Source organism: Pelobates fuscus, chromosome 7 (assembly GCF_036172605.1).
Source record: "Pelobates fuscus isolate aPelFus1 chromosome 7, aPelFus1.pri, whole genome shotgun sequence".
Classification (NCBI taxonomy): Eukaryota; Metazoa; Chordata; class Amphibia; order Anura; family Pelobatidae; genus Pelobates; species Pelobates fuscus.
This window is the reverse complement of record NC_086323.1, coordinates 70256766-70284472: the sequence shown is the minus strand read 5'-3', so window position 1 is coordinate 70284472 and position 27707 is coordinate 70256766. Positions and strand designations below refer to the sequence as shown.

The following is a 27707-nucleotide window of genomic DNA, read 5'->3' as shown; positions in this document are numbered from 1 at the left end:
GGCGCGCATTTAGCCAGTCTCATAGGAAAGCATTCACAATGCTTTCCTATGGACGCTGGCGTCTTCTCACTGATTTTCACAGTGAGAAGAGCAGAAGCGCCTCTAAATGAGACAGCCACTAGAGGCTGGATCAACCCCAATATAAACATAGCAGTTTCTCTGAAACTATGTTTATAGAAAAAAGGGTTAAACCTAGCTGGACCAGGCACCCAGACCACTTCATTGAGCTGAAGTGGTCTGGGTGCCTATAGTGGTCCTTTAAGCTACTGCAGTACTGCTACATTGCCTTTCCTATCAGACTTGTGACATCATCTACCAAGATATTTTGTTCACTGTTAGCACAGCAGTACCACTCTACTCAGCCCCTGTGGATTGCTAAATTTGTTTTTGCACACATTATCAGGTTAAGGTGTCTGAAAACTTTAGAACAGAACCTTCCAATTAACATTCTATATATTTAGTTCACTCCTCCTTCTGTATATACTTCAGTTATTCATCAGTTTATTTCACTGTATATACTTCAGTTATTTGATTTATACAAACAGATTGATTGAACTTCAGTGTTTTCTTGTATAATCACGGTTCTATTCGCTCTAGTATATCACTATGTACACATATCTCTGTAGCTAGTGAGAATGACCTAACTTTTGAGGACTACAAAACGACCCCTTGCAGGTACCACAAGATAAGGTCTCTAAACACTTTGAAACATGACCTAATCTAGCCCTGTACTCTACCTATCTTATGTTTACATGACTTCACATATTTTCCTATTTGAGAAGTCACCTATCAAAGTATGCATATACCTTAGTTTTTTTTTTTTACTTTACTTTTGCACATTATCTCCATTAATGATACTCACACCAGATTTTATGATTACTATTAAAGGTTATATTTTAACTATTTAGGGCACTCTACTCTCCCTTTTTTATATTTTCTTATATATGTCAGAATATTCAACATGTCTGCCTGTTGAATGCACCTGTAGAAACAGAGCATGTGCCATGCATATTGAATGAGAAATGCATTTTTTTTTTTTTAAAATGACTTGTGGGAGGGCAGTAATAACACATGCCTGTTGAATTATCTAATTGATTTTCCTGCAATGTGCATAAAACGTGTGTCTATTGGGGGAATTTTGTATTTAATTGTAGTGTGACATTACGGGGGAAAAAGTCAGTTTTCGGGCAAGGGCATCCTGAATTTTCCGTTTCGGACCAGAATTTTCATTTTGGTGCATCCCTAAATAACAATAATTTCTGAAAATGTCAAGATATTCAGTAAGGTAAAGAAATAATTAAAAGCTGAAAATGTTACAATATTTTTAGGTTACGTTATTATAGAAAACATTAATCACCGAAAAGGACTTTAGTATAAACATCGCGGGGAACGTTTTGCAAAGTGTCATCAATTGTGCTAAAATGTTGTAAAGGTAAAGTAATAACCAATGAAATTCATCTGTCGTGTTCCCATGGAAATTGACAACTTTTATTCACCTTTCAGATCAGGACTCCAATAATTCTAAAGTACTTTGTTTATTACAAGTTGTATAGGCAGCTCATACGACGTTATCCATAAAAGGAAAATTCAATTGAATATAATGCATGTTGGATTACCTTTTCTGTTTGACATATTTATCCAGGTTTTTTGTACAGCAAGGCTCTAAATTTATATTTTTTACTAGCGAGTGAATATTCAGCTCTGGAAACCCATCACCCTGATTAGTGGGCCATGCATCTTCCAGACTTGCAGTGGCAAGTAATTTTTAAAGCCTGTCCAGTTGTGTACAACTTGCAATTATAAGCTCTGGCTGATAGTAGAAGCCAAATACATAATTTGTTTGTGCAATACAGCTTCAGCATCTCTGATTATGGATTAAAAATGGTTTCAGTGAGGATGAAACGCTGGTGGCAAAAATAAAAAAAAAACATACACAAAAGTGGTCAGGCTATTTGAAAAACCTGTAACCTTAAAGGACAACTGTCACCTAACAAAAAAAAAAAAAACACTGTCAAATAAATGCTTTCAATGTGTATTGAAAGAAACTTTTTTTTAAGTTTGACAATGTCAATGTTCGTGCAATATGCTTTCCTATTAACTTCCTATTTAGCCACCTTCAGCCGGATCATCTCCTCCACTGGCCATTTATACGCTATGGTAAATCGTGCTTCATGCAGAGCACATGAAACAAAGTGATGAAGTCATTGCTCTGTGTTCTATACGAGGCTGTGCAGTCTGACCGAGAAGACGGTGAGTGAGGTGTGCGCAGGATATCTGAGAATTGTAACATGGAGGGCACAAGGCAAGAACTTTAAATATCCCCAACGGAGCATTTTCACTCAAGATGACAGATAAAAAGCATCAGTTGTAGTGGCCAGTTTTTAGTTTCACAGTTTGCAAAAAAACAAAGTTAATTGGCCAATCTACTACATGAGCATGGGAAAGAGGATGAATTACTTAACAAAATGATTTACCAGAGACCACAAGTACAAGCAATGAACAGGACAAGAGGAAACAGATTTGTGTACCTTTGTTGTTGTGGCAAAAACACATTGCCGACAGAGCCATTTCTCATCAGTGTCAATTACGCTGGGGTCGATCTTCGGTGTGTGACACAACTGATGGTAACCTAAACATATTACAATGCCTTGTATTATTATACATTACATTTTTTAGTAGAAGGGAAATATAGATATATAAACTATATACACAAGCCATAAGTGACAAAGCACAGTATTTGTCATTTGCAAGACATCAGACAACGTTACACACAGTTCCAACTCTGATGCATTTCTCTCCTTAGAGCTCTACATGTGCCAGTATCAATGAGTTATACGCATAGACGCATAGACACATGGCCACATGTGGACTTAGCAACTCTAAAGGGTACTAGAATAGTATGGACAGCAATATGTGCATTTTATTAGACCTTTAAAAACTGCAATACGGTGGGCTAGTAAGTCAACAAATAACAAATAATATGCCACTTAACAGGGTTACATGCCCTTATGATATCTTCATGCTTTTATTCTTGATGAATATTGTGAAGGCCCACTACACACTGTCCTAGGACATGATACTAGGTACTTGATATTGAAAGGGGGACAATGGCCCATAGTGTACATTCCTTGCACAGGTTACAGTAGGTTACCTATATCTTCCTCTATTTTGTCGATGGCATGTAACTGCAGAGGTTTGTTAGAAATCACTGTTACCACCCTAATATCTCTCTGAAACATGTAATTGAAGGAGGCAATGCGTAGACCAGGCACAAAGAATTCTTGTACCTACAAAGTGAGCATGTGATATAAAAGCTTTCAACTCTCACATCCTTCATAGACATCTGTAAAGGAATAGATGTTTCAGCAAGCATATTTCTTATAGGATTTCTAACAAGTAAAAAGACCTTGCATGAAAGATCAGCAGCAAACTTGCCTTGCCCACACTTGTCACAAATAACAATTTCATTTGGTGCATCAGAATATTCCTCCTGGCATATTGTGCAAACCATTTCCCCACTATCTATGACTCCTGCAAAAAAAAAAAAAAGGGTTAAAATAATATTCCAAACGTGCATCAACATCAATGAAAAAAAATAAATCTTTCACATGATTTCCTTCTCAAATGCTTTTTCAATTTTTTTTATTTTTATTTTCAGAATGGAGCTTGTATCTGATGTGTGTTGGGGAGACTCGCAGGTCTCCAAACAATTAGCGTCACATTGGGACACGCAGGTCCCTTACATTGCAAACACTTGAACCTTACATCACATTGCAGTAGGGTAATACCTCCTTATAATAACTCGAATGGGCTCAATGTTGTGTTGCATACATTGCTAATAGAGGTAGGGTGTATGATATTTAACTGTCGAACAGTGCACATATTAACACTATAACCAACTAAACTTGCGGGTCTCAGTCACATTTTCCAAGGTTTTTTTACTTCCCATTCACTTAAGGGTGTTTGTTTTTATTGTCAGTTAGGGAAACAAATCTGAGAGCTCGTAGGACTCATAAAATTTCAAGGGGGGACACATGGGTCCCAATACATATGTATTGCCAGTGCGTGCAACCGTGTTTCAATATCAGGTATTGAACGTGATTGCATCCTGTAGGGTAAAACTGTGTGACCCCAGCCGCTCAGCTCCCGGTTGGGCGTATGCCTCACGTGTAAGGCAGGCAGGTGCGCCTTGGTGTGGTCACTCTCTGGGCCACACCCCAAGCCCCATGCCCGGTTTTTAAATTTATGTATAAATGGAATTTAAAGCTCTTTTAACAGAGTGATATTAGTTTTGCCCATGATAGGTGCAGTTAAAGGAATACTTCAGGTCCCATAACCACTACAGTCAAGAGTGCCCTCCCACCTGCAAGGAGCTTCTAGTTGGCTTCTATAAACCAACTACTGGAATGCAGGGCTATGCTCATTGGCAGGGCAGGCTTAACTGAGTAGCAGAAGCTTCCAGAGGCAGTGAGCACCTGGAAAGCACGAGGTAAGTTGTCAATCAATTTTTAAGTTCAGTTTGACCACCTACACTGGGAGGACACCAGAACCAAAACCTCAAGCTGTTTCTAAGAATAAAAATAAGAACAATGCACAGTAGTAAAGAAAATTAATTGGTCCAAAATTGTGTACAAAAACGAGCAGAGCATCATAGAAACATCTAATGTGATGGCAGATAAGAACCATTTGGCCAATCTTGTCTGCCCAATTTTCTAAATACTTTCATTATTACCTGGCCTTATCTTATAGTTAGGATAGCCTTATGCATATTCCATGCATGCTTAACCACTTAAGAACACATGACATGTTTAACATGTCATGATTCCCTTTTATTCCAGAAGTTTGGTCCTTAAGGGGTAAAGGGAATCTCCAGTGCCAGGAAAACAATCCGTTTTCCTGGCACTGCAGGTTCCCTCTCCCTCCCACCCCCCAATCCCCGGTTACTGAAGGGGTGAAAACCCCTTCAGTCAGTCACTTACCTGAGGCAGCGACGATGTCCCTCGTCGCTGCCTCCTCCTCCGCTCCTCCTACTGACTCCGTCGGCCAGTGGGCGAGACTGATCCCGCCCACCGGCCGGGGAGACCTAATGCGCATACGCGCAATGCCGCGCATTCGCATTAGGTCTCCCCATAGGAAAGCATTGAAAAAGATTTTCAATGCTTTCCTATGGGGAAATGAGCGACGCTGGAGGTCCTCACACAGCGTGAGGACGTCCAGCGACGCTCTAGCACAGATAATCTGTGCTGTAATCTAGGAAGTTCCATCTTGTGGCTGTCTAGTAGACAGCCACTAGAGGTGGAGTTAACCCTGCAAGGTAATTATTGCAGCAGGGTTAGGAGTAGTGGGAGTTGGCACCCAGACCACTCCAATGGGCAGAAGTGGTCTGGGTGCCTGGAGTGTCCCTTTAAACTCCTTCACTGTGTTAACCTCTACCACTTCAGCAAGAAGGCTATGCCATGCATCCACTACCCTCTCAGTAAAGTAATACTTCCTGAAATTATTTTTAAACTTTTGCCCCTCTAATTGAAAATGATGTCCTCTTTTTGTGGTAGTTTTTCTTCTTAGTCTCCTCCTTTACTGTGTTGATTCCCTTTATGTATTTAAATGTTTCTATCATATCCCCCCTCCTCCAAGTTATACATGTTAAGCTCCTTTAACTTTTCCTTGTAAGTTTTATCCTGCAATACCTGAACCTGTTTAGTAGCCCTTCTCTGAACTCTCTGTAAAGTATCAATATCCTTGTGGAGATACGGTCTCCAGTACTGCGTACAATACTCCAAGTGAGGTCTCACCAGTGTTCTGTACAATGGCATGAGCACTTCCCTCTTTCTACTGCCAATACCTCTCCCTATACAACCAAGCATTCTGCTAGCATTTCCTGCTGCTCTATTACATTGTCTGCTGACCTTTAAGTCATCAGAAATAATCACCCCTAAATCCCTTTGTCTCAGATGTTGAGGTTAGGGCTCTATTAAATATTCTGTACTCTGCCCTTGGGTTTTTACATCCAAGATGCATTTTCTTGCATCAAATCATGAGAAGGCAGAGGCACCAATACTTGAGTTTTGTATAGGTGAATATGAAGAATATGTTGTGTATACAGAAATCAAAGGTTTAACAGTTTAGGATTTTTTTTATTTATTAAATAATATGTAACTATGCAAGTTTATAGACCAATTTACAGTAAAATCACAAAATGTGTTTTAAGGGGGCACAATAAGCACCACAGCCAATACACCTCCCTGTTGTCAAATGAATGGTAGGCTATATTTATAAAGAAGGAAAAGCAGACCACACAAACACAGACAACCAATTTAACATTTCATTAAGTATGCCATGATGGTTATTCAATTTAATTGTAGGGGCATAAGAAACAGTTCTCTAACAAATTAACCACAAATATTTATAAACCTTTATTAAAACTCAAAAAAAGTTCCAAACAGTCATAGGTAACCACACTGCCTTTAAAACAGTTCTGCATTAAGTCCATCCTCTGTTAACCCCAAGGATGACTTTGCCTCTTCAACTTCCACAAACACCATGACAATAATACAAACAGGGGAGGGTGAGTGTCCGGCAGCTAAGCTTTCTTCAAATAAAGCAGCAGTGACAGTATTACACTTGGGCTAGTGACATTATTAAAACGTGCTAGCTGTTTACAGCCTCCGACACCTTGACCTAGTCCCTGACCAGTTTCCTAGAGTTTCTGCTTAAACACTAACATCAGTCTACCTGGAAACACTAACTAGGTAAAGCTTGTTTCTCTTCCTAGTGATCCATCCATACCAATGTACATATATCATGCCACAGAGCTTGCATTATGTTTCTTTAAAACTATGGTTACCATATCTGTTTTTTTTTTTTTTTTTTGAACCAAGCACACTGACAAAAAAAAAATTTATTAAAATGGAATCCTCAGCATTCAGTGCTGCTGCCGCCTCTACAATTGCCTCCCATCCAACGATAGCCTAAAAGTACTGGACAAATTGATGGCTGGAACAGAATCTATCTTAACCATATGGAAGTGTGGTTTCAGTACTGTGGCTGAAAAGGGGCCAGGCAATAATTAAAATTAATTGTACACTGGCAAAACTGTCAGCAAAAATTAAAGAATGAAGATGTCAATTCATCTTCACAAGATGACATATGAAACATCTATGCTGCTAAATATAGTCTATAGTGGGGCTTCAGCTCATTACCATATAACAGGCACAACTTTAGCAGTGACAACCTCCAGGAACTTAAACTTAAAAATGAATGCAATGGATAGATAATTTGTGATTCTCACCTGTCTGAATGTCTTTCCAGAGTACCCACGATTTGGAGCTGTCTTCAAACAAGATAAAGCAGCTTTGCCTAAATCTGTTTATCTGTAAGATAGAAGATATCCATTCAGAATGAAATGAGTCAAACAGTGTGTAGATGAAAGAAAATCTCACTTGGTGGTATATAATGCACATTAGGTAAGCATTGATGAGTACGGATACCTGATACTTCTCAAAGCACTCTGTGGTATTAGTTATATTGTAATGCTATAACTTGATTCTTTGACCTACTTTTGCAAATACGGAGGAGCAGCATCAGTTGTGAAACATCTGACATCACGTTTTATGTGGGGCCCAATAACCAAAAGACTGTAAGCAAGGTACCCTAAATATTCTATATTCCAGGATCTTCAAAAACCCTATAACAAATCGGTTTCTAAATGAAGCCAGCTGAAAAGGAAACATTGCAAGTTTACCTCAGACTTACATACCCCTCTAAAATTGTATGTAGCTATACGGATATTTGTAATGCATTGTAAAATTTGATATTTTTATTCATATTCATGATAGGAATAGGGTCCGTTTATGCTTTTTGGGTTTTTTTTTTTGGGTTTTTTTACACGTTATTATCCAGTTCATTTAATATCATTGTTTCAGTTATCAAATAATAGGAGTTACTTTACCCAAACTCATTAAGCTTCTTTGTTTTTCAAAAGCAAACAAATGGGTTGAAATACTATACACAAAAACAGACATCAAATGTTTTCATTCACAAAGACATTTTAGCAAGTGTCCACCCTGCCCCCCCCTCCAAACGGGTGCTTTTCAGTGGGCTTAAAATTAGTCACGGGGGGCAGAGCCTGGCTACTGAACAGACCAGAAGCATGCTACATGAGCTCCTGCGTTTGGCATCTTAAAAGTGGCAAATTTACTGAGCCAAAAAGAAATCCAGACAGCACAATAAGCTCATTGTTCCTGACACACTGACGGTTCCGAAGATACCTCTCGTGGGCCGACCCGCCGCTGAGAAACTGGATACAAGGCTTTGCGGCCTACTAGTGACCGAGCTTGGGAGAGGCGTTCCAGAGACTTTGGGACAAGCTGGAAGCTCGGGTGGCCACCCAGCAGACCCCACAAAGGAGAAATGCAGGCAACGGCAAAAAACGCAGAGGTCAAAGGCCACCTCGGGGGAAGGCGACCCAACAAGCTTCGGAACAGCCTAACTCAGACCCATGAGGTCTACGGGCCCCCCTGACCACAACCTCCAAGCAACGACCGCGAAAGCGGAGGCCAGGCGCCCACAAACGACTGCGGATCATCCGCGACCCCAGCAAACCCCCAACGAGTAAAGTTTCACCTCCCCAAGAAGCCAATGTCCACAGACCCCAGAAGCAGACCCCCTCTCAGGCACGGGGAGAAGGGGGCGACGGTCCGACACCGCCTCAAACAACACAGCAAAGTGCACCCATACCCCGGGATGGCGGCACCCGCAAGAAGGCTCCTAAACCGACTACACCGGAGCGAAGTAACCCACGGAGGCAGCGCCCTGGGTTGGGGATTCGGGCCGCAGACCGACGTCCTGCCCGCCGCTGCTGTGGAGTGCAGAGCCCCACTATACCTATGCCCGCCCTAAGCTACACGAAGGGACTACCACAATCACCTATGAACCGCCTCTCAGACAAACTGCGCCCGGGCATCACCTCACCAAGTGAGTGTGCCGCCCTCAGGCGAGTCACCCTCATGCTGGACAGGTCAGTAAGCCAGGTGGGCATAGGCTAAAGGGGCTAACTTAAAGGGACATTATCACCGTTGGCAGCAACTCACAGCCCGGACACCCACCTCGCAATATGTGTACCTATTGAACTGTAAATGACAAATCTCATCTGGCATTACTTAGACATGCATGTTACTAGTTTTACGCAGCATGTTGAGCCTGTGACTAGCTTAACTAACTCACCTGCACTAGCCTGCTTAATTAACTAGCACACTGTACTCACACTTTTTATACTATAACTAGGGCAGATTGGGTATTAGGAATTGTCTAGCATGTTACTCAACATATAATTAATAACCTGTCTCATGTTTAAGCTGGTTTAACCCTTATAATGATCTTGAATTGTCAGAGCCTACCTAGACCTTGCCAAAATGCTTAATCAGTATGTCTAACCTTAGCATGACTTATTAAAAAAAAGTGCAAGAACTAACACATGCCCTACTGTTTCAACTGTTACTTGAAAAGCATGAGGAATGCCGTCGGGGCACCACATGCTCATTTGTTATATTTTCAGGCACTGCAAAAAAATAAATAAAAATATAAAATTAGTCACGGTAATTATCAAAAATAAAACTAAGCAATGGTAGAAAGGCTACCCAAAGACTGTGGTTACTTGGTACTGCACTTATAGGAAGCCACTCGGATACTGAGCCCAAAAGTGGAGTGGAAAATGGTTTGTAGAGAGGCCTAGACACCATTCTGAATTTAAAAACAGCTCTGCACAGTGCCACCAACCTCCATGAGAATTTTACTAAGATAAAACGTTAAGAAATACTCATAAAGACGGCTGGAATCACACAAACTCCTGAGCAGACAAAAGATGGACAAAGTAGGGACTACTTCGCCTTACGTGTTTTTCCTATGCTTGACAAAAAAGTGGAGCTTTCACAGTCAAGCTTTCTAAAGCCCACTAGTAACTGCTGAGGGGGAAAAGGCTTAGTGTACGGAGATACAGTGGTATTGCAAAATCCTTCATGCACATCAATGCAATATTTTTGGCATGGAAGTGCCAGGAACCGAATAGGATCCCACATAAAAAAAAAAAAAAAAGGCAGTGGCCTTGAGACAAGCAGCAATGTCACCATGATGGGTCTTTGCAAAATATGAGCATTTAAAAAATAAAAAATAAAAAATAATATTACATCAAAAATAAAGTAAACAAAAACTTAAAGTAGTAAAACTAGATTATTCCTGTATGTAAAGCAGTTCATCTGGAAAAAGAGAAAAATATTTTGGTATCATTGTCTAGATGTAAAATTGAAGCAGAGTTTATGTACTCGATTTTTCTTTTAAATAGTCATGTTTTCTACTCCAAAGCCACTGTCAGGAACATACCTTTAGTACACATTAGTCACAATACAGCTAACAGTAATATCCTACTGCAACATGTGTACTTACCTTAAGTAGGAAACTTAACGATTGTTAGCCTGTTACATCTAAAAATATTAAAAGTGCAATCTCTCTGCTATGCCACTGATTGTTATGGAACTGCTCATGGTCGCTGTCGTGGCACTGTGAGTAAGTATGTATGTAATCAAATGCACAATAAAAATAAAGAATTAAAAAAAAAAAAAAAATAGTCATGTTTTCATATAAACTCCCATTTTCCCCATCTCAAACACATCTACATCATTACTTAAAGTGGCACTGTCATGCCGAAATCTGTTTTTTTTTTTAACCCCCCTCCCACCTCCACTACATCCAATTGACCCCTTAGTCACCCCCAAATTCCCCTAAACCCCCCAGATTACCTATTTATTAATCTGTATTTTCTGCCCGATCCATATTCAGGGCGCTGCCATCTTTGTGTGGGTAGGTGAAGTCCCTGTGGGACACGTCATCTGCCCACACTAGATAGCACTGAGATTCCCGCACATGCCCAGTGAAACACCTGGACATGCGAACAGGAATTTCATCTATTCATTCATTCATCAGACAGACGAATGAATTAGAAAAATCAGACGAACAAAAACACTGTATCAGTGTTCGTTTATTCGTTCAGTTTATTACAAGGAGGGAGCTACCGGCACGCAGCTCCCTCCTTGTAATATGTAAAGACAGAAGAGGCAGGGAGCAGTGCTCCCCACCACTTCATAAGCCCCCCCAGGTCCCCCCTCACTCTATGGGGGTCAATATGACCCCCATAATATAAAGGAGAATAAAATCTCCCCCCAATGCCCCTACTCGCTATACCGCGAATAGGGGCATGTCTACTAAACAGTGAGCAGCCTGTGGCTGCTCACTGTAAAATAAAATCCCTACTATCTGGCCCCCACCCCTGCGCGTCGGGTGGGGACCTACTATCCTCCCCTCCCCTCAGGCTGTGGGGGGCCATGATAATGAGACCAAAGAACTTTCCCACGCTGTGTAAAATGACACAGAGAACTGTGATTGGATGGATTTCAAGCCATCCAATCACAGTGCTCTGTGTCATTTTACACAGCGTGGGAAAATTCCAAAGAGCACTCTGATTGGCTTAAACCCTCCAATCAGAGTGTTCTTAGCCTAATTGCAGGGCGGGGCAAGGCTTTATAAGCCTTCCCCCGCCCTGCGGAGCTCAGTCTGCGTGGAGCCCTCCATGGGTGAAGATGGATTCTTTTTTTTGCGCTCGGGTTTTTTCTTTTTCGTCTGGTTTTTTTATTATTTTATTTTAAATTCGACGGGTATGATGGCCTTTTATTTGGCCTTTTTTCGGGGTTGAAAAACGAAGATTTTAGAAAAAAGAAGATGTCAAATGGTAAGTTTAATTTTTCATTACAGGTTAGTTATTTATTCCCCCCATCACTATTTTTAGGGTGAGGGGGGTAGGTAGGGGATAGTTTTATTTGGGGGGGGGGCTTCATTCGAATGAAATTCAGATGCGAACAAAGTCCCGAATTGCGTTCTAACACGAATGGAGAAACGGTTAGAACGCAATTTGGCAGTTTTGCCGGCGTTCTGTCTAAGTGACAGGAAGCATCGTGGGAACAGGGAGAAAAGCTAAGGATCATGGGAAAATTGCTGTGATCACCGGAAACGAAGCACACTTTGCTCCTCCGCTGGTCACCGCGTAGGAAACCTCCAGAAGAGAAATAGTCCCTACTTTTTCTTAAGTTTTAAAGAAAACTATAGCAGATAGGAAGAAAAGAAGAACAGATCCTGAGAGAGAAGGAGAGAAGAGGAATCGATTGTGGAAAGGTAAGTTCGGCATGACAGTGCCGCTTTAAGTGGCTGCAAAGTTATTGTAATGATTTGTATTACGATTTGTCTACTATCTTTTTTCAGCTATAATTAAATACAAACTACTTGACAAAAACGATTGAAATGTGATTTTACATTCCAACTGGTCAAAAGTTGCGTGTGATATATATTGGGGAGACTGCCATATTGCACTAGGGTCACTACTGATAATAGAGAGAGAAATGCACGTCTGAGACTGTACCTTACGATGTATAAGCGACTACAAGTAAACAAAGGGACCTGCAAGTCCACGTTAATACGTTTTTTTTATGTTGCGGAAAATTTTTTTTAAAGGTTCAATAAAAAACATTCACACAAAAAAAAAAAAAGAAAAAAAACTGCCATTCTGCAATCTTGACAAGTTTATTTAGATTTAAGGACTAGTAAGAAAGTTACTGTGACAGGGTGGATTTGATTTAGTTACATAAAACTTTACTCACCTCCCTGCAGCTCCTCCAGTGTAAGTCTCGCAGCCAGCGTGCCACGTGTCTCGCGAGATTTACACTGGGGAGCTGGAGGAGCTGCAGGGAGGTGAGTAAACGCTTGCTACCCGCCCCCCCCCCCCCAGGACCGCTGGGCTTGTAATGAGCCTGGCGGTCCTGGGAGGTATTATCGGCAATATCGGTATCTCTATTGGCCGATACCGATATTGCCGAAAATACCGAATATCGGCCAATTATATCGGTAAAACCGATAATCGGTCGATCCGTAGTATGCACACAGCTCAGACTGAACAGCACTGAGAGCAGCAGCTTTTAATTTACCCGCTGGTTGCAGACAATCAGAGAAACTATAAACAGGTAGCGATATCTTTATTATAGGTTTTCCTGCGTGTCCTTCTAAAACAGGTTACAATGCAGTGCAGATTATTCAGTATTGTTATATGAAAAATTGAGGTAATAGTTGTCCTAGTGGGAGGATGTGGCATGGTTAAAGTCTCCCTGGTGACCCAACAGGAGTGGTCCCACCAGAGGTACAGTCTACATGCTTCTTATCTCAGCACAAGCAACCCAGGGTCCCCTGTAGCAGCGCTGACGCTTGCCTGCTGCAGGACTCAAAGAAGAAAAAAATAATAATAATAATAATAATAATAATCTACCTACCCGGAGCCCAGAACTGCATCTCAATAGATGCTGCTATTACTTTTTTTGCACTTTACTGCACCAAGTCCCTGAGGAAGTCCACACTTAGGACGAAACGCGTAGGACGTGCATGGTGACAAGCTGTTTGTTTTATACTTAAGTAAAAAAGTATTTAATGACTTACATTTAACTCTGAAAGTGTACTACATTTGTGTATATATCTTTCTCTTTTGAGATACATACATTTTGCTCCGTGAGGAACATGTGAGGAGGGACAATATACGGGACACTGAAAGAAAAGATACCACTCAAGGCTGTTTTAATTCTGCAAATCTGTGAGTGACCAATTGTGATTATTAACCAGTGTCAGTCCCCACACAGTTAAACGCTATGTTTCTTTATTGTATCTACATTTAGCAGATCTTCCCCTAATCTATGTGCATATATCTATTGAAGACAAGAGGAAGTCTTCGGGGAGTTACCGGGATACTTCACCTAAAACAATAAGGAAAGTCCTGGTTTGCTTTAAACCATATATATATTTTTTTCACTGGGTTGTGTTCACATATATTGTTGTTTTTCTTTGCATCTCAAAGGTGTCTGGTTATAGGGATTCCACATCCCTGTTTTATACAAAACATTTTTTTAAAAAAATCTAAAGCAGTAAGTGTGCAGGGCTCTGTATTTGTCAGGTGCAATGTGGGTTTATTCAGCCATCCAAACAAAAAGGCTGAATTAACCAGCAATTCACCTAGAATAACAGAGTGCTGCACCCTTATTGCTTTGGATATATTTTGGATCCCTTGGAGCAGGGACTAATGGCACAGGTACCACATTTTGGATTTTGAAAAGTGCCTCTCCTATGTACAAAGTTTATATTTACAAAAAATAAATTAAAGCTCTAAAGCCCATCTATAAGCATGATGTATGTAATTTAAAAAAAAAAAAATACCTGTGAAAACTGGCAAAACAGATGTATACAAACACTAATGGCAAATTGCTCAGCTAATGGCAGGTGACGGCTGCATGCAGTAATTGAAGTGTCCTGCTGAGTAGCTGTCAATGAACTGAAAATCTTTTGATGTACGTTCAATTTGCAAAAAGGTTTAAGCGGTGGTTGAGAACAGGGACACAAATGTTGACCATGGAAACCTGTTGGTATTTTTTATTAGCGGCACACATTTGGCACTGTTGGTACTATTAAAGGATCACTATAGGGTCAGGAACACAAACATGTATTCCTGACCCTATAGTGTTAACACCACCATCTAGCCCCCCTGGGCCCTTCATGCCTCCATAAATATAGTAAAAATGTTACTGTATTCAAGCTAGAAGCTGTAAATCTGCATGCTGTTAGACTCAGAAAAACAAGCAGTCTGCTGACATGTGGTAGCCTGATCCAATCACAGTGCTTCCCCATAGGATTGGCTGAGACTGACAAAGAAGCAGATCAGGGGCAAAGCCAGCATGATTTAAACACAGCTCTGGTCAATCAGCATCTCCTCATAGAGATGAATTGAATCAATGAATCTCTATGAGGAAAGTTCAGTGTCTGCATGCAGAGGGAGTTGATACTGAATCACAGGATGCTGTGCACAGTGCTCCAGTTGCAATGTAAACACTGTATTTCCTCAGAAAATACAGTGTTTAGATGAGAAAGGCTGCAGGCAGCTATAGTTCTCCCCTGAACAACCTCATTAAGCTGAAGTTGTTCAGGTGACTATAGTGTCCCTTTAATGTTTTTATGTGTGTTCTGTTTTTGGCAAGCAGAGAAACAAACTGTCCAAAAGACAATACACTGAGCATGCACCAGAATAAAATATACAGAGAAGTGTTTGTGTATTTTGTCTTTAGAAATACGCATTAACATTTGAGGATTTGCATTTCAAATATGCAATAAAGTTATTGGGTGGAAAAAATAAAGATCTAGTAGTATTATATTGCTGTATAAAACGGTTATAATAATTTAGTTTCCTCTATTTGAGACAATAATAGTTTGTGCAGTAGAAGTTCAGCTTTAAATGTCACTGAAGGTTAGCTATAACCTACAGAACTGTAGTTTTAGGCCATTCATGCCACGCCAAACCTATGCCTTCACTCACAAAAAGAACTCAAATGCCAGTCTATTTCTAGATACTTCACATATAATCTTGGACAACTCTCTCCTGATAATTTCATGATGGAAAACTACATCATGGGATCTCTTATGAACTCGACCTAAGAAAGTACATTTCTGCATCTAAAATTACTTCAGAGTAAGACCAAGAACTCAGTCTTAAAATGAAGAGTGTTCTCTTTGTTTACACTTTTATAAATTAATCTGGTAACACCACCTTTGATTTAAGTCCTGTTACCTCCTGGTTTGGATAGCTCAGTGGAGCAAAACAGGAGATGCAATTGCTCATAGCACTTGTCCTGTAAAAACTTCTCATTGAGTTGTATTGAGAAGTCTGTGATTGGACAGCCCCATGACAAAAAAATGCCCAATTAAATGCATGCATGGTGTCATTTGGGATATACCTATAAAACAGTGATTTTTTTTGTTATCTTGTATTTTGGCAGATGAATTACCCTTTAATAGGAAAGCTGTGTACAGTACAGGCAGCTTTATATTGACCATAAAGTTTATTCATGTAAGAGTTATGGCAAATACAGAGCTATCAAAACAGCATAATTAGGTGGGGGTTGGAGGGAAGACTACTCAGAGGTTAAGAAAAACAACCAGGCAGTTTCTATTAAACATGTTTGATAGATCACATGAAACTACTCAAAAACCTGGTTTGTCAAGCTGAGAGCGAACAGCTTTGGTAGAAAAGCCATAAACTGTTGCAGTGCATATTTTTTGGTTAATATCAAGAACTACTAATGACAAATGTGAAGAATGGGATTACCAGGGTTCTTAGTCATGTCCTGGTCTCTGAAGAAGTCAATGCAACATTTGATAATCATGAAGATTTTTTTTTTGCAGAAAATAGATATTCAGAGGTGATTTTGTAGTTTGCATTTCTTCGGGTATTATCCCTGTAATGCACTTATACAGAGCTAAACTCATGCTTATAGTGTTCCTTAAAAGTAACACAATCGAAAGGAAACAAAGTCTACCTGAATTTAATAAACGGAATAAAAGAAAGTCTAAAGAAGAGGCAGAATGGCTATTTAGTAAAATCACTATAAAACTGAAGCTCTAGTTTTTAAACATTAGTATCCCTTTAAGAAAAAGAGGACAGTGGCAAACTGTACCTTTTTGATAGTTCCAAGATAAAACAGTCCATCTGACCATCTTGCTAGGACATCTTGACCTTCTTCAAGTTTACACACTTGTTTCTTGTGTTTCTGTCCATGCCGTACAGACAGCTTGGTCAATGGCTCAAAGGCCTTTGGATGCCGATGGAAAGGGGATCTTTTGAGGACCAATGAGTTGCCCACCACAGTTGCGTCTCTAATTGAACAATAACAAGGTTTAGCAAAACTGAAGTGAATAATATATGAGGGTAATTCTTAAGTTGCTCTATATATATATATTTGTAATGAACAAATCATAGAAAGTTACAAACCTTGAGCAAAGCGGACTGTAATATATAAAATGTACATTACAATATAGGTGGAACCATTCAAAATAAAAGGTTAAGTATCACTGAAAAACCGCTAACATATTTATCTAAACAATACATTCCTTATTGTAAGTTGTGAGATCAGTGGTTGGGATCTTGGGTTATATGTATGGCACGTAAAGCAGCAATTTAAAAGAAACACAGCAAACCAAAATCTCACAAACAGATTGCAGTTTCATGTTGTTTAAGCCTCTACTCCTAGAACTTTATATTAATAACCTATTCCGACTTCAATCTTGGTGCAACTATACATTTGTTTACTGAAAAAGCAGAAATACGCTGTTTGTTCAGACAGGAACAATGCATTTTTGCATGGACAAACAGAACCCACTTCACTCAACACAGTTGAGTTGCAGCACCATCTAAATAAAAACATTAAGTTTCATGGAAGGAATAGTCTGTCCATTAAAGGGACACTCCAGGCACCCAGACCACTTCTGCTCATTGGAGTGGTCTGGGTGCCAACTCCCACTACCCTTAACCCTGCAACTGTAATTATTGCAGTTTTTTTTTATAAACTGCAATAATTACATTGCACGGTTAACTCCACCTCTAGTGGCTGTCTACTAGACAGCCACTAGAGGGCACTTCCGCATTTATAGCAAAGATTTTCTTTGCTAGAGCGTCGCTGGAAGTCCTTACGCTGTGTGAGGACCTCCAGTGTCGCTCAATTTCCCGTAGGAAAGCATTGAAAATCTTTTTCAATGCTCTCCTATGGGGAGAACTAATGCGCATGCGCGGCATTGCCTGAGGTTACCTCAGCCGGCAGGCGGGATCAGTCTCGCCCACCGGCTGACGTGATTACAGGGAGGAGCGACGCCGACCTGAAACCACCGCCGATGTCCCGGGGATGGGAGGTGTGAGGGAGAGGGGACCTGCAGTGCCAGGAAAACTGATTGTTTTCCTGGCAGTGGAGTTTCCCTTCAAATCAGGGCCCATCAGATTAATGAGGGCACAGATATGACATTGACACATTAAATTTGCTGCCCTACTTATCAAGGGACCTCTCCTTGGATCCCTTTGCTCTCCTGGGCGGAAGTGTCGCAACAAAATACTTATAGAAAAACTCCACACATAAAATTGTTTTTTCTAAACACACTATTTAGTACCTATACCTTCAATGAACACATACATTTATTTATTGAAACATGTTGCCATTGTTGTTATATCTAATAAGAGCTTGAAAAAGCGGCGGTCCTGGTGGGGGCGGGTCTTACAATCTTATGCCTGTAGCCTTTGCATTGAAGAGAGTTTCATTGGGATGCCTCATAATATACGCATCTGCAATTGTGCGCGTGAACACCTCTTGTCAAATCATAGACTTTTTTTCATTGAGCTGTAATACACAATGGAGCTCAAGTGTGCACAATCAAGAGAACCGTGTGTAACAGTGCACGGCTCCCCAACCTTGTATGCTCTGTAGTCTGCATCAGCCCTGCCATGTTTGTTCATGAAATGGCTGGGTTGCAATGGAAACGGTTCACCAGCATACACAAAAGCTCTTGCACGACAGTTCGAAAAGCAGTATGATCAAATACAATGGGGGGGATAAGGGTGGGAACGACAGTGGAGACGGAGCCAACTGATGAGGAAGTGAATGTCCCTGGCATATTGACTTACAGCTGGGTAGGCGTTTCTGATCGCATGTATAAAAAGTAATTTCTCATGGAGAACAGCATTTTTATAATATGCACTTTAAAAGGATAAAAGCTGATATGCTAAAGACTCAGTGAAAAATATTACAATGAGGCCGTGAAATAAGCTTTAAATATAAAGTTTTCAGTACCAGTATATAATGGAATTAAACAAATAAGCCTTGTACACTGACTGTGTGAAAACATTGTTAGCCTTGTTTTAATTTTCTTTATAGAGTTTGCCATTTGCCTTCTCTTAAAGTGTCAATCCATCACCTTAAGTACACATATCCTAATTGGTTATCGAGCAAGAGTGCTATGTTTGTCTCCCTTCATTTTCATTTAATACTACTACCAAACATGGCTAAAATGGCAGAAGTAGCAATCTGTGACATCATAGGGGAAACATCTTATCCTGTCCGGTACATGATTACATTTGGCTTGCAAACACCATACAACGCTGAAGTGACTTTCACTGGCTCTATGACAGCTTTCTATGACAGAATATGCAACAAAAAAAAAAAATATTTCACTCAGGATGCCAAAAGAAGCTATAGAAGTTATTTATTAACTATCCAAGTAAAGTCAACCATGTGTTCTCCATAAAAGAAAGTACTCACAGTTAGGGATCGACCGATTATCGGTTTTACCGATATAATCGGCAATATCGGTATCAGCCAATAGAGATACCGATATTGCCGATAATACCTCCCAGGACCACCAGGCTCATTACAAGCCCGGCGGTCCTGGTGGGGGCGGGTAGCAAGCGTTTACTCACCTCCCTGCAGCTCCTCCAGCTCCACAGTGTAAATCTCGCGAGACCTGCGGCACGCTTGAAATCCATCCAATCACAGTGCTCTGTGTAATTTTACAAGCGTGGGAAAATTCCAAAGAACTTTCCCACGCATGGAAAATGACACAGAGCACTGTGATTGGATGGCTTGAAATCCATCCAATCACAGTGCTCTGTGTCATTTTACAAGCGTGGGAAAATTCCAAAGAACTTTCCCACGCTTGTAAAATGACAAAACACTCTGATTGGCTTAAACCCACCAATCAGAGTGTTCTTAGCCTAATTGCAGGGCGGGGCAAGGCTTTATAAGCCTTCCCCTGCCCTGCCGAGCTCAGTCTGCGCGGAGCCCTCCATGGGTGAAGATGGATTATTTTTTTTGCGCTCGGGTTTTCTCTTTTCCGTCTGGTTTTTTATTTTATTTTTAGTTTGACGGGTATGGTGTTTTTTTTATTTGGCCTTTTTTGGGGCTGAAAAATTAAGATTTTAGAAAAAAGAAGACGTTGAATGGTAAGTTTAATTTTACTTTACAGGTTAGGAATTTTATTCCCCCCTCACTGTTTTTTAGGGTGAGGGGGGTAGGTAGAGGCATTTTTATTTGGGTGGGGGGTGGGTGACTAGGGGCTTGGGGACCCCTAGTCACCTTGATGGGGGGGGTGGGGGGGTGGAATTGACGGTGCCCCCACCCTCCGCTCAAGGGTGGGGGCGGGGGGAGGACAGTAGGTCCCCCCCCATTATCATTATGGCCCCCATCCGCCGCCCAGGGGTGGGGGGGGGGGGGAGGACAGTAGGTGTCCCCCCCCTTATTACCATTATGGCCCCCACCTGCCGCCCAGGGGTGGGGGCCGGGGGGGGGGGGGGAGGACAGTAGGTCCCCCCTTATTGTAATTTATGGCCCCCACGCACCGCGCAGGGGTGGGGGGGGGAGGACAGTAGGTCCCCCCCCCCACTTATTACAATTATGGCCCCCACCCGCCGCCCAACACGTGAAAGTGCTGCCCTGCAGTGTGGGGAATTCATTAATCAGATAATGTAAATTCTGAATGCACTATGCTGCTCTCCCACCTGCAACACGTGGAGTGTGCACGGCGCAGGGCAGCACTTTTCATGCGATGTGGTGATGGTGCCCAGTAAAACATGGCTGACCTGGCTTTCCCCATCCCAGGCTCCCAGCCACCCTGGCTCAGAGGTGGGTGCCGGGGGGGGACAATAGGTCTCCCTCCCTTATTTTACTTTAGGGCCCCCACCCGTCGTTTAGGGGTGGGGGCCAATAGGTTTTCTGTTTTGTTTTTTTTACAGTGAGCAGGGGCATATTATTTACTAATACTAAGTAATTTTTACTTAGCGTTAGTAAAATTGGCTGAAAGACCAGTTTAGGTCTTTCAGCCTTTTAGTAGACAGCTCCCTGATACCGTGGGAATTAGGGAGTTATCTACTAAGCGGCTGCAAGATGCAGCCACAGCAATGAATAGGATCGGAGTTTCATTCATCAGAATTAAATTGCAATCCGAACAAAGTGCCGAATTGCGTTCTAAAACAAACCAACATACTGTTCTCATTCAGTTAGAACGCAATCCGGCAGTTTCGTCTAAAATGACAGGAAGCATCGCGGGAACACAGAGGAAAGGTAAGGATTATGGGAAAATTCCTCTGACCAGCGGAAATGAAGCACACTTTGCTCCTCCACTGGTCTGTGCTGGTCAAGCGGAGAAATCCTCCATAAGACAAAGAGTCCCTACTTTGTCTTATGATTTTAAAGAAAACTAAAGAAGACAGGAAGAAAAGAATAACAGATCCTGAGAGAGGGGGAGAAGAGGAAGAGATTGAGGAAAGGTAAGTTCGGCATGACAGTGCCGCTTTAAAGGACCACTATAGGCACCCAGACCACTTCAGCTTAATGAATGGGTGCCAGGTCCAGCTAGGAGTAACCCTTTTTTCTATAAACATAACAGTTTCAGAGAAACTGCTATGTTTATAATAGTGTTAATCCAGCCTCTAGTGGCTGTCTCATTGACAGCCGCTAGAGGCGCTTCTCACTGTGATTTTCACACTGAGAAGACGCCAGCGTCCATAGGAAAGCATTGAGAATGCTTTCCTATGGACTGGCTGAATGCGCGCGCGGCTCCTGCCACGCATGCGCATTCAGCCGATGACGTCGCTATGGAGGAGGAGAGTTCCCCACCGGGCGCTGGAGAAAGAGTTAAGTTTAACCCCTTCCTCCCCCTAGAGCCTGGCGGGAGGGGGCACCCTCAGGGCACTATAGTGCCAGGAAAACGAGTGTTTTCTTGCACTATAGTGGTCCTTTAACCCCTTAAGGACACATGACATGTGTGACATGTCATGATTCCCTTTTATTCCAGAAGTTTGGTCCTTAACAGTTTAATGCAGAGAGAAACATTCAGAAGTATCTTGCTTTGCAAGTTATTTTGAGCAAGCTCCTCATCTACCTATTGTTTCCAAAACATTTTGTAATCTCATTGTTAAAATGTATCCCTTTTATAATATTGTAAAGCGCAGCGGAATTAGTTGGCGCTATATAAATACCAATAATAATTTCAGTTTAACAATATCATAGCCTAAGAAACTGTAGATTTGTCACAGATAACAAAACATCTGGCACCGCAGCAGCTTTGGTCTAAAATTCCCCTTGTTGTTCTAACAGCAGGCCAACTCTCTTACTTTATTTACAAGAGTAACAAATAAACTACATTGTTCAAGGTCCAAATACTCACTTCAGATTTGTCAGTATCAAGAAAGCATGGCTTTTATTCACCTGGCTTATTCTCGGAATAAAATGTGTAAGATTATCAAAAGTTTGCTACCAATATCATGTTGTGTTTATTCTATCTTCCCAGATGCTTCCTACTATTACTATACATATCTAAATAGTGGAAAGAACATGCAATGGGCACTTGTCTACCCTTTTCGCTTTTCTGTTTTTTTTTGGCAATAGCCAAAATGTTAAAACATTTCTAAGGATACAAAATGAGAAGATAGTCAGGAAATCAGATGCATGCTGGGAAATTTCCTGATCACAGGAAATGTAATTGAAAATGTGGTAATGAAAATGCCTTATACTGCGGAGTTATTAAAAAAACAAAAAAAAAAAAAAAACAAGTTAAGACAAGTAAACCTTTCTTGCATTGACAATAAGAGGTTTTCCAGATCCACATTAAATATTATGACAACTATCACACTACACTCACTGCAGTCAGATTTATTATAGATTGTTATTGGATATTGCCATTCTAACCTTTAACTATAGTGAGATTGTTACAATACATATATTTAATGAGTACTTGTTTCCACCTGAAGAGGAATCAAAGCAGTTAGTCTCTCCGACATAAGAGCTCACAAAGATGTACAGCAGAGAAATAGAACTGAAATAAATCAACCAAATACAATGTTTTTATATTTCCCCTGTGAGGCAAGCTCTCCCAACAATATCAGGATTTCTGTACATACATTATTTTCTGGTTTAGTTTAAGAAAATCTATATATTCATTGTGTGATTGTTTTTTACATTTCACTATATTGTTTTTTTCACATGGCTATTCTTAAAGATGAGCATGGCAAAAGAGGAACTAAACTATACAAAGCAACAAAGCCCATACAAAACCTGGCTTCCTAGCAGAACACAAAGAGGTGCTGTCCTTGACTGCATTTATATGCAACAGGAACAGTGACCGCGCCTGACCTGATTAACCCATCAGCTGCCAGCAAGACATGCTCAAAAATATCAGCCTGTCACTTTCAGGCTTGCTTTGAAACCAACTCTATCCCCCTCCCCTAGCCATAAAAAATACTATATAAACCAGGGATGGACAATCTGCACTCATATTTATTTAAATAACTATTATCACTACCCTGAACTGTAACATTCTCTTAGTAATTGACAAAACCCTGCTACCCGCATGTTTTTCTATATTTCACAGTAGCATTATATCCATGCATGACATGTGAATGAAACAGGTAAAAATAAAATAAAAAAAAACCCGTATACACCAGACTTCACACAATTTGGTACTCTGGTGAATATCCTGCAGAGATGACAATCATGAAATTTAAAAAATGCTCAAGAAAAAAAAAGCCCCTTTGTGTCCAGATTCTATAAAATGGCCTTTGTTTACATGCAACTACAGTTGCACTGTAGAACTCCATTGTTGCAGACAACAAATCAGGTCATTAGTCAGGTATAATGCAGTATATTTTTTCTACTGTACATTGTTGCATGTTTTTCAAAAACTGCCCATTAACATGTAGTAAACAAACCCTGGAAAACCACTGTGGGTTTGGCAGTCCTAACCACTGCCCATGTCTATAATTCTAACAGATCAGTGTTGTCTAAACTCTGGCACCCTAGCCTTCAATGTACTAAGCTTCAGGGTAAGGCAACCTTCGACACTCCAGATGTTCTGGACTACATCTCCCATGATGCTCTTACTCTACCATATAATTCTGGCAAATCATCTAGGAGATATGCAGTCCAGAACATCTGGAGTGCCAATTGTTATATATTACTGGACTAAGGTCCCAGGGCTGGGGGTGGAAGGGGTTTAGTTCAACACCACTAGAGTGCCAGAGGTTAACCAAAACTTAAACATGAGTCACAGGGAAAGTCAGGGGAGAAAGGGTAAATAAGGACAGAGGAAAAAAAAGAGCCCGATTCTGAGGTCTGCCAGATCAGACAAGTTCTTGAAGACCCATATTTTATTATCTGCACACTGGTGGGCAACACGTGAAAGTGCTGCCCTGCAGTGTGGGGAATTCATTAATCAGATAATGTAAATTCTGAATGCACTATGCTGCTCTCCCACCTGCAACACGTGGAGTGTGCACGGCGCAGGGCAGCACTTTTCATGCGATGTGGTGATGGTGCCCAGTAAAACATGGCTGACCTGGCTTTCCCCATCCCAGGCTCCCAGCCACCCTGGCCCGCTCACCTCATTCGGTCACTCCTGCGGTGACAGCGATTCCCACGGCTGAAACTCGAGCGGGCGCTTCAGGCTGGGCCTCGGCCGCCGGGCCCTCCCTTCAGTTGGAGGGGCGGTGGTAGGTGGGGGAGCGCCGGTCACAGCTTACAAAACATACACAGAGGACCCGGTTCGGTTACAAGCCTTCGCCATTTTGGTTTCCCGCGGAGCGCGCACTGCATTCTGGGAGATCAATACAAAAAAGCTAGCTCTCAGCAACCGCCGCCGGGCAGCGCCATAGAGGGAGCATCGCGTGAACGCGGGGCGGCCATCTTGGAAAAGGGCAAAAAATAAATAAATAATTTCAGTCCCCTTTTCATAGAGGTTATCATGGAAAATAATAACCCACTAACATGAATATTAATTCATAGGTTTAGAGGCATAACGAAGATATATGTTTGTAAATGTTAAATTTTTATCATTCCCCCCACCCCCCAATTTCACAGGCACATTGAGTGGTAACATAAAAATATAGTAATATCTATTTAATATTTATTTTAAAGGGATCTCAGATAACCAATTAATTCCATGTTAGAAGGGGAGCTGTACCATGTTGTCTTTTAGCAGGACTCTATGAAGTCTATAACTAAAAACAACTAAAAAATTAATCTAAGGACTATGCTACTGGATCTTTTCATCTTAAGTGGTCCAGTAATTTTAAATTTGGTTGCCCGACTATTTTTAGTATCCCTATTTTATTGAGTGATTACGTCTATGTATTGGTACAACTGCAAGTGTGGTGGAATCTCGGTAGAAATAAATTTAGTAGGCCGAGATAACCATGTGGCATGTGTACGTGCATATGCTGACGTATCGGTCGGTTGGTTGAACGTGGCAAGATACGATCAGTAGTGTACGGAGCATGTGCGAGAATAAAGGATGTAGTGATACCGGAGAAACTGACGGAAGCCAAGCACAGAGAGATGGACACAGGTTTCTTCAGGAAGGAAGAGATTCTTTATTCGGTTCACCGATCGGGACTCAGAGGGACTAATGTCACAAAAATACAACAGGTTCTGAGCCCCGGACAATAGTGCAGGCTCCTTATATAGGCATATAACTCCTCCCATATTAAGCTCCACCCGCACATTCTCTTGACCAATCAATACAAATAAGAATTAACTTCCTGCTTGACCGCATGGCTTGTCCAGCACAATGGAGGAGGGGAATACTACATCCTGTATTCTCGCACATGCTCCGTACACTACTGATCGTATCTTGCCACGTGCAACTAACTGATCGATACGTCAGCATATGCACGTACACATGCCACGTGGTAATCTCGGCCTACTAAATTTATTTTTACCGAGATTCCACCACATTCCCCCCTTTGATGCCTCTTGATATTTCACAATTACTTGAGGCATCACTTAACCTTGGTTTGCATACACCGCAAGTTACCATGAACCAGACCACACTTGTCTATGATGTGAATCTTTCAACACTCATCTTCCTGCATTGGTTCTCCCTGATCTAGAGCCTTATATTTATAAATTGCCATTATCTGTGCAGCAGCCTTCCTTTCTGCTATATTTTCTATCAGGCTTTGCACAGACCTAACTACTAAGGGTATAAGACATGGCAGGAGTAGACACAACATTAAAATCAGTAGGACTCCACCTACCAATGCCTTAAGCCCTCCAAACTGCTCATACCAGCTACCAGACCAACTACTTGGATTATACCCTTTCCATACCTGAGTAGGCACATGCGCTAGTTTAACCATATGGCTAGTAAGCTCAGCTATTGCTTGCCCTTCGTCATCTATTTGAAGACAGCAATTGCTCAGGTTAAACTTCCCACATACACCTCCCTCTACTGCCAATAGGTAATCCAAGGCTAATCTATTTTGGTATACTGCTGTCCTCATCCTGGTATTATGCTTCGCTAGAAGATTGAGCGCTTGTGAGGTCTCATTAGTAATAATCTCAACCACCGCCTGTAACCTTATAATACGGTTGAGCATATAAATTGGGGTTCTATAACCAAAGGTACCATCCTCTTCCCACGAGGCTGGCCCATAGTAATCTATAATACGCTGGGGAGGCCATTCATCATCTTCCTAGGCGCCTATCTCTATGGGTCCCCTTTTCTTCCTATGATTCACATCATACACTTTAACACCTAAAGTCTCACCTGTTTCGATAGGTAACAAGAAGAAGGATGGTTTGAGCATACCCAACACACATGCCCCTTCCCAGTCCTGTGGCAACTCCGAATAGGCTTTCTTACCACAGATCCAGTACAAATTTGCTGGGGCTCTCCAACTAGATGTGATGGATAAATCAAACCATACGTCCTTTAAATTGGCATATCTTGCAAACGGGTTAGATGGTTCTGAGACATTTGAAGCCGACCACCAAGTTGTATTCTTTGTATCATCATCATAAGCTTTTTGCCCTAGACAAGTTAATTCTCCTACAGAAGTATTATACATCATTCCTTTCCTCGCTATGCAAACATATCCTATGATGGAGGTCTTTAATCTCCACTCAGATTTACCTCTAACACTCATATGATAATCGGCTTGTGAAGATATTAATTGGTCAACTGCCTCAGAACCGGACATTACCTCCTTTGCTTCCCAAGGCCATTGGTCTCCCATGTTAGTACCTCCACACACATAGCAGTTGGTAACATTAAGACTACCGGCAATACTTTCAGCTAAATCAATGAACAGGTTTTTAGCATTATGGGGGATCTTATTATCTATACTCATTTCTTCATAGAAGGAATGGTATACCTGATGAGTTTGGGAGGTTACCGTATCAGTCTCTATCCCTATAAACAATACTGTCCCAGGGTCTAAACCCGCCCGTATATTTGAAACCCAAATAAATTACCATATTTATCTAAGAACTTGTCGGGGTTATTTATAAATATATGGACTGGATTGCATTCCATAGACTTACAGTATGGATTGGTAGGCAACTTAGTCACAATCATGTCCTTGTCTGCTGTCTGTCCCCAAGTTGCCCACCCCACACAAGACCAATATGGGCAAAAGTTATAATCTCTATTTGGGCATCTAGGACTCACATACTTATTTTTACTGCTGGGACAAATATATTTATCGTTAGACCCATACGTTCTCTCCCATCTAAGATCCCCACATACATTCCACGGCTTTCTACCACTTGATATCGCCTTACACGCATCAAATAGCAGAACACCCGTAGAATATACGGATTCTAATACCGTTTTGTTAATTAGGGTCCCCTGAGGATCTCCATTCCTGAGAGTCAACCAAATTGTACGAGGTTGATACTCAGGACTGAAGCACTTAGGTTCTCCTACTCCTAAATGGCACACACTATATTCTATATTTAAGTATCTACATCTTGATACATCTCCTTTAC

At 41.3% G+C, this 27707-nt stretch overlaps 1 protein-coding gene across 1 annotated transcript in view; it reads right to left on the bottom strand.

Annotated features, from left to right (window-relative positions):
* The window catches only part of MTF2 (metal response element binding transcription factor 2), a 45237-nt gene extending 20730 nt beyond the window's left edge, over positions 1–24507 (bottom strand). The window contains exons 1-5 of the mRNA XM_063428413.1: positions 24319–24507; positions 16581–16779; positions 7289–7370; positions 3436–3531; positions 2529–2629 (exon numbers count right to left, since the gene is read on the bottom strand). Of these exons, the coding sequence (XP_063284483.1) occupies positions 2529–2629; positions 3436–3531; positions 7289–7370; positions 16581–16779; positions 24319–24323 (483 nt within the window). The 5' untranslated portion in view covers positions 24324–24507. The remainder of the gene's footprint in view (positions 1–2528; positions 2630–3435; positions 3532–7288; positions 7371–16580; positions 16780–24318) is intronic.
* Positions 24508–27707: the final 3200 nt, after the last annotated feature.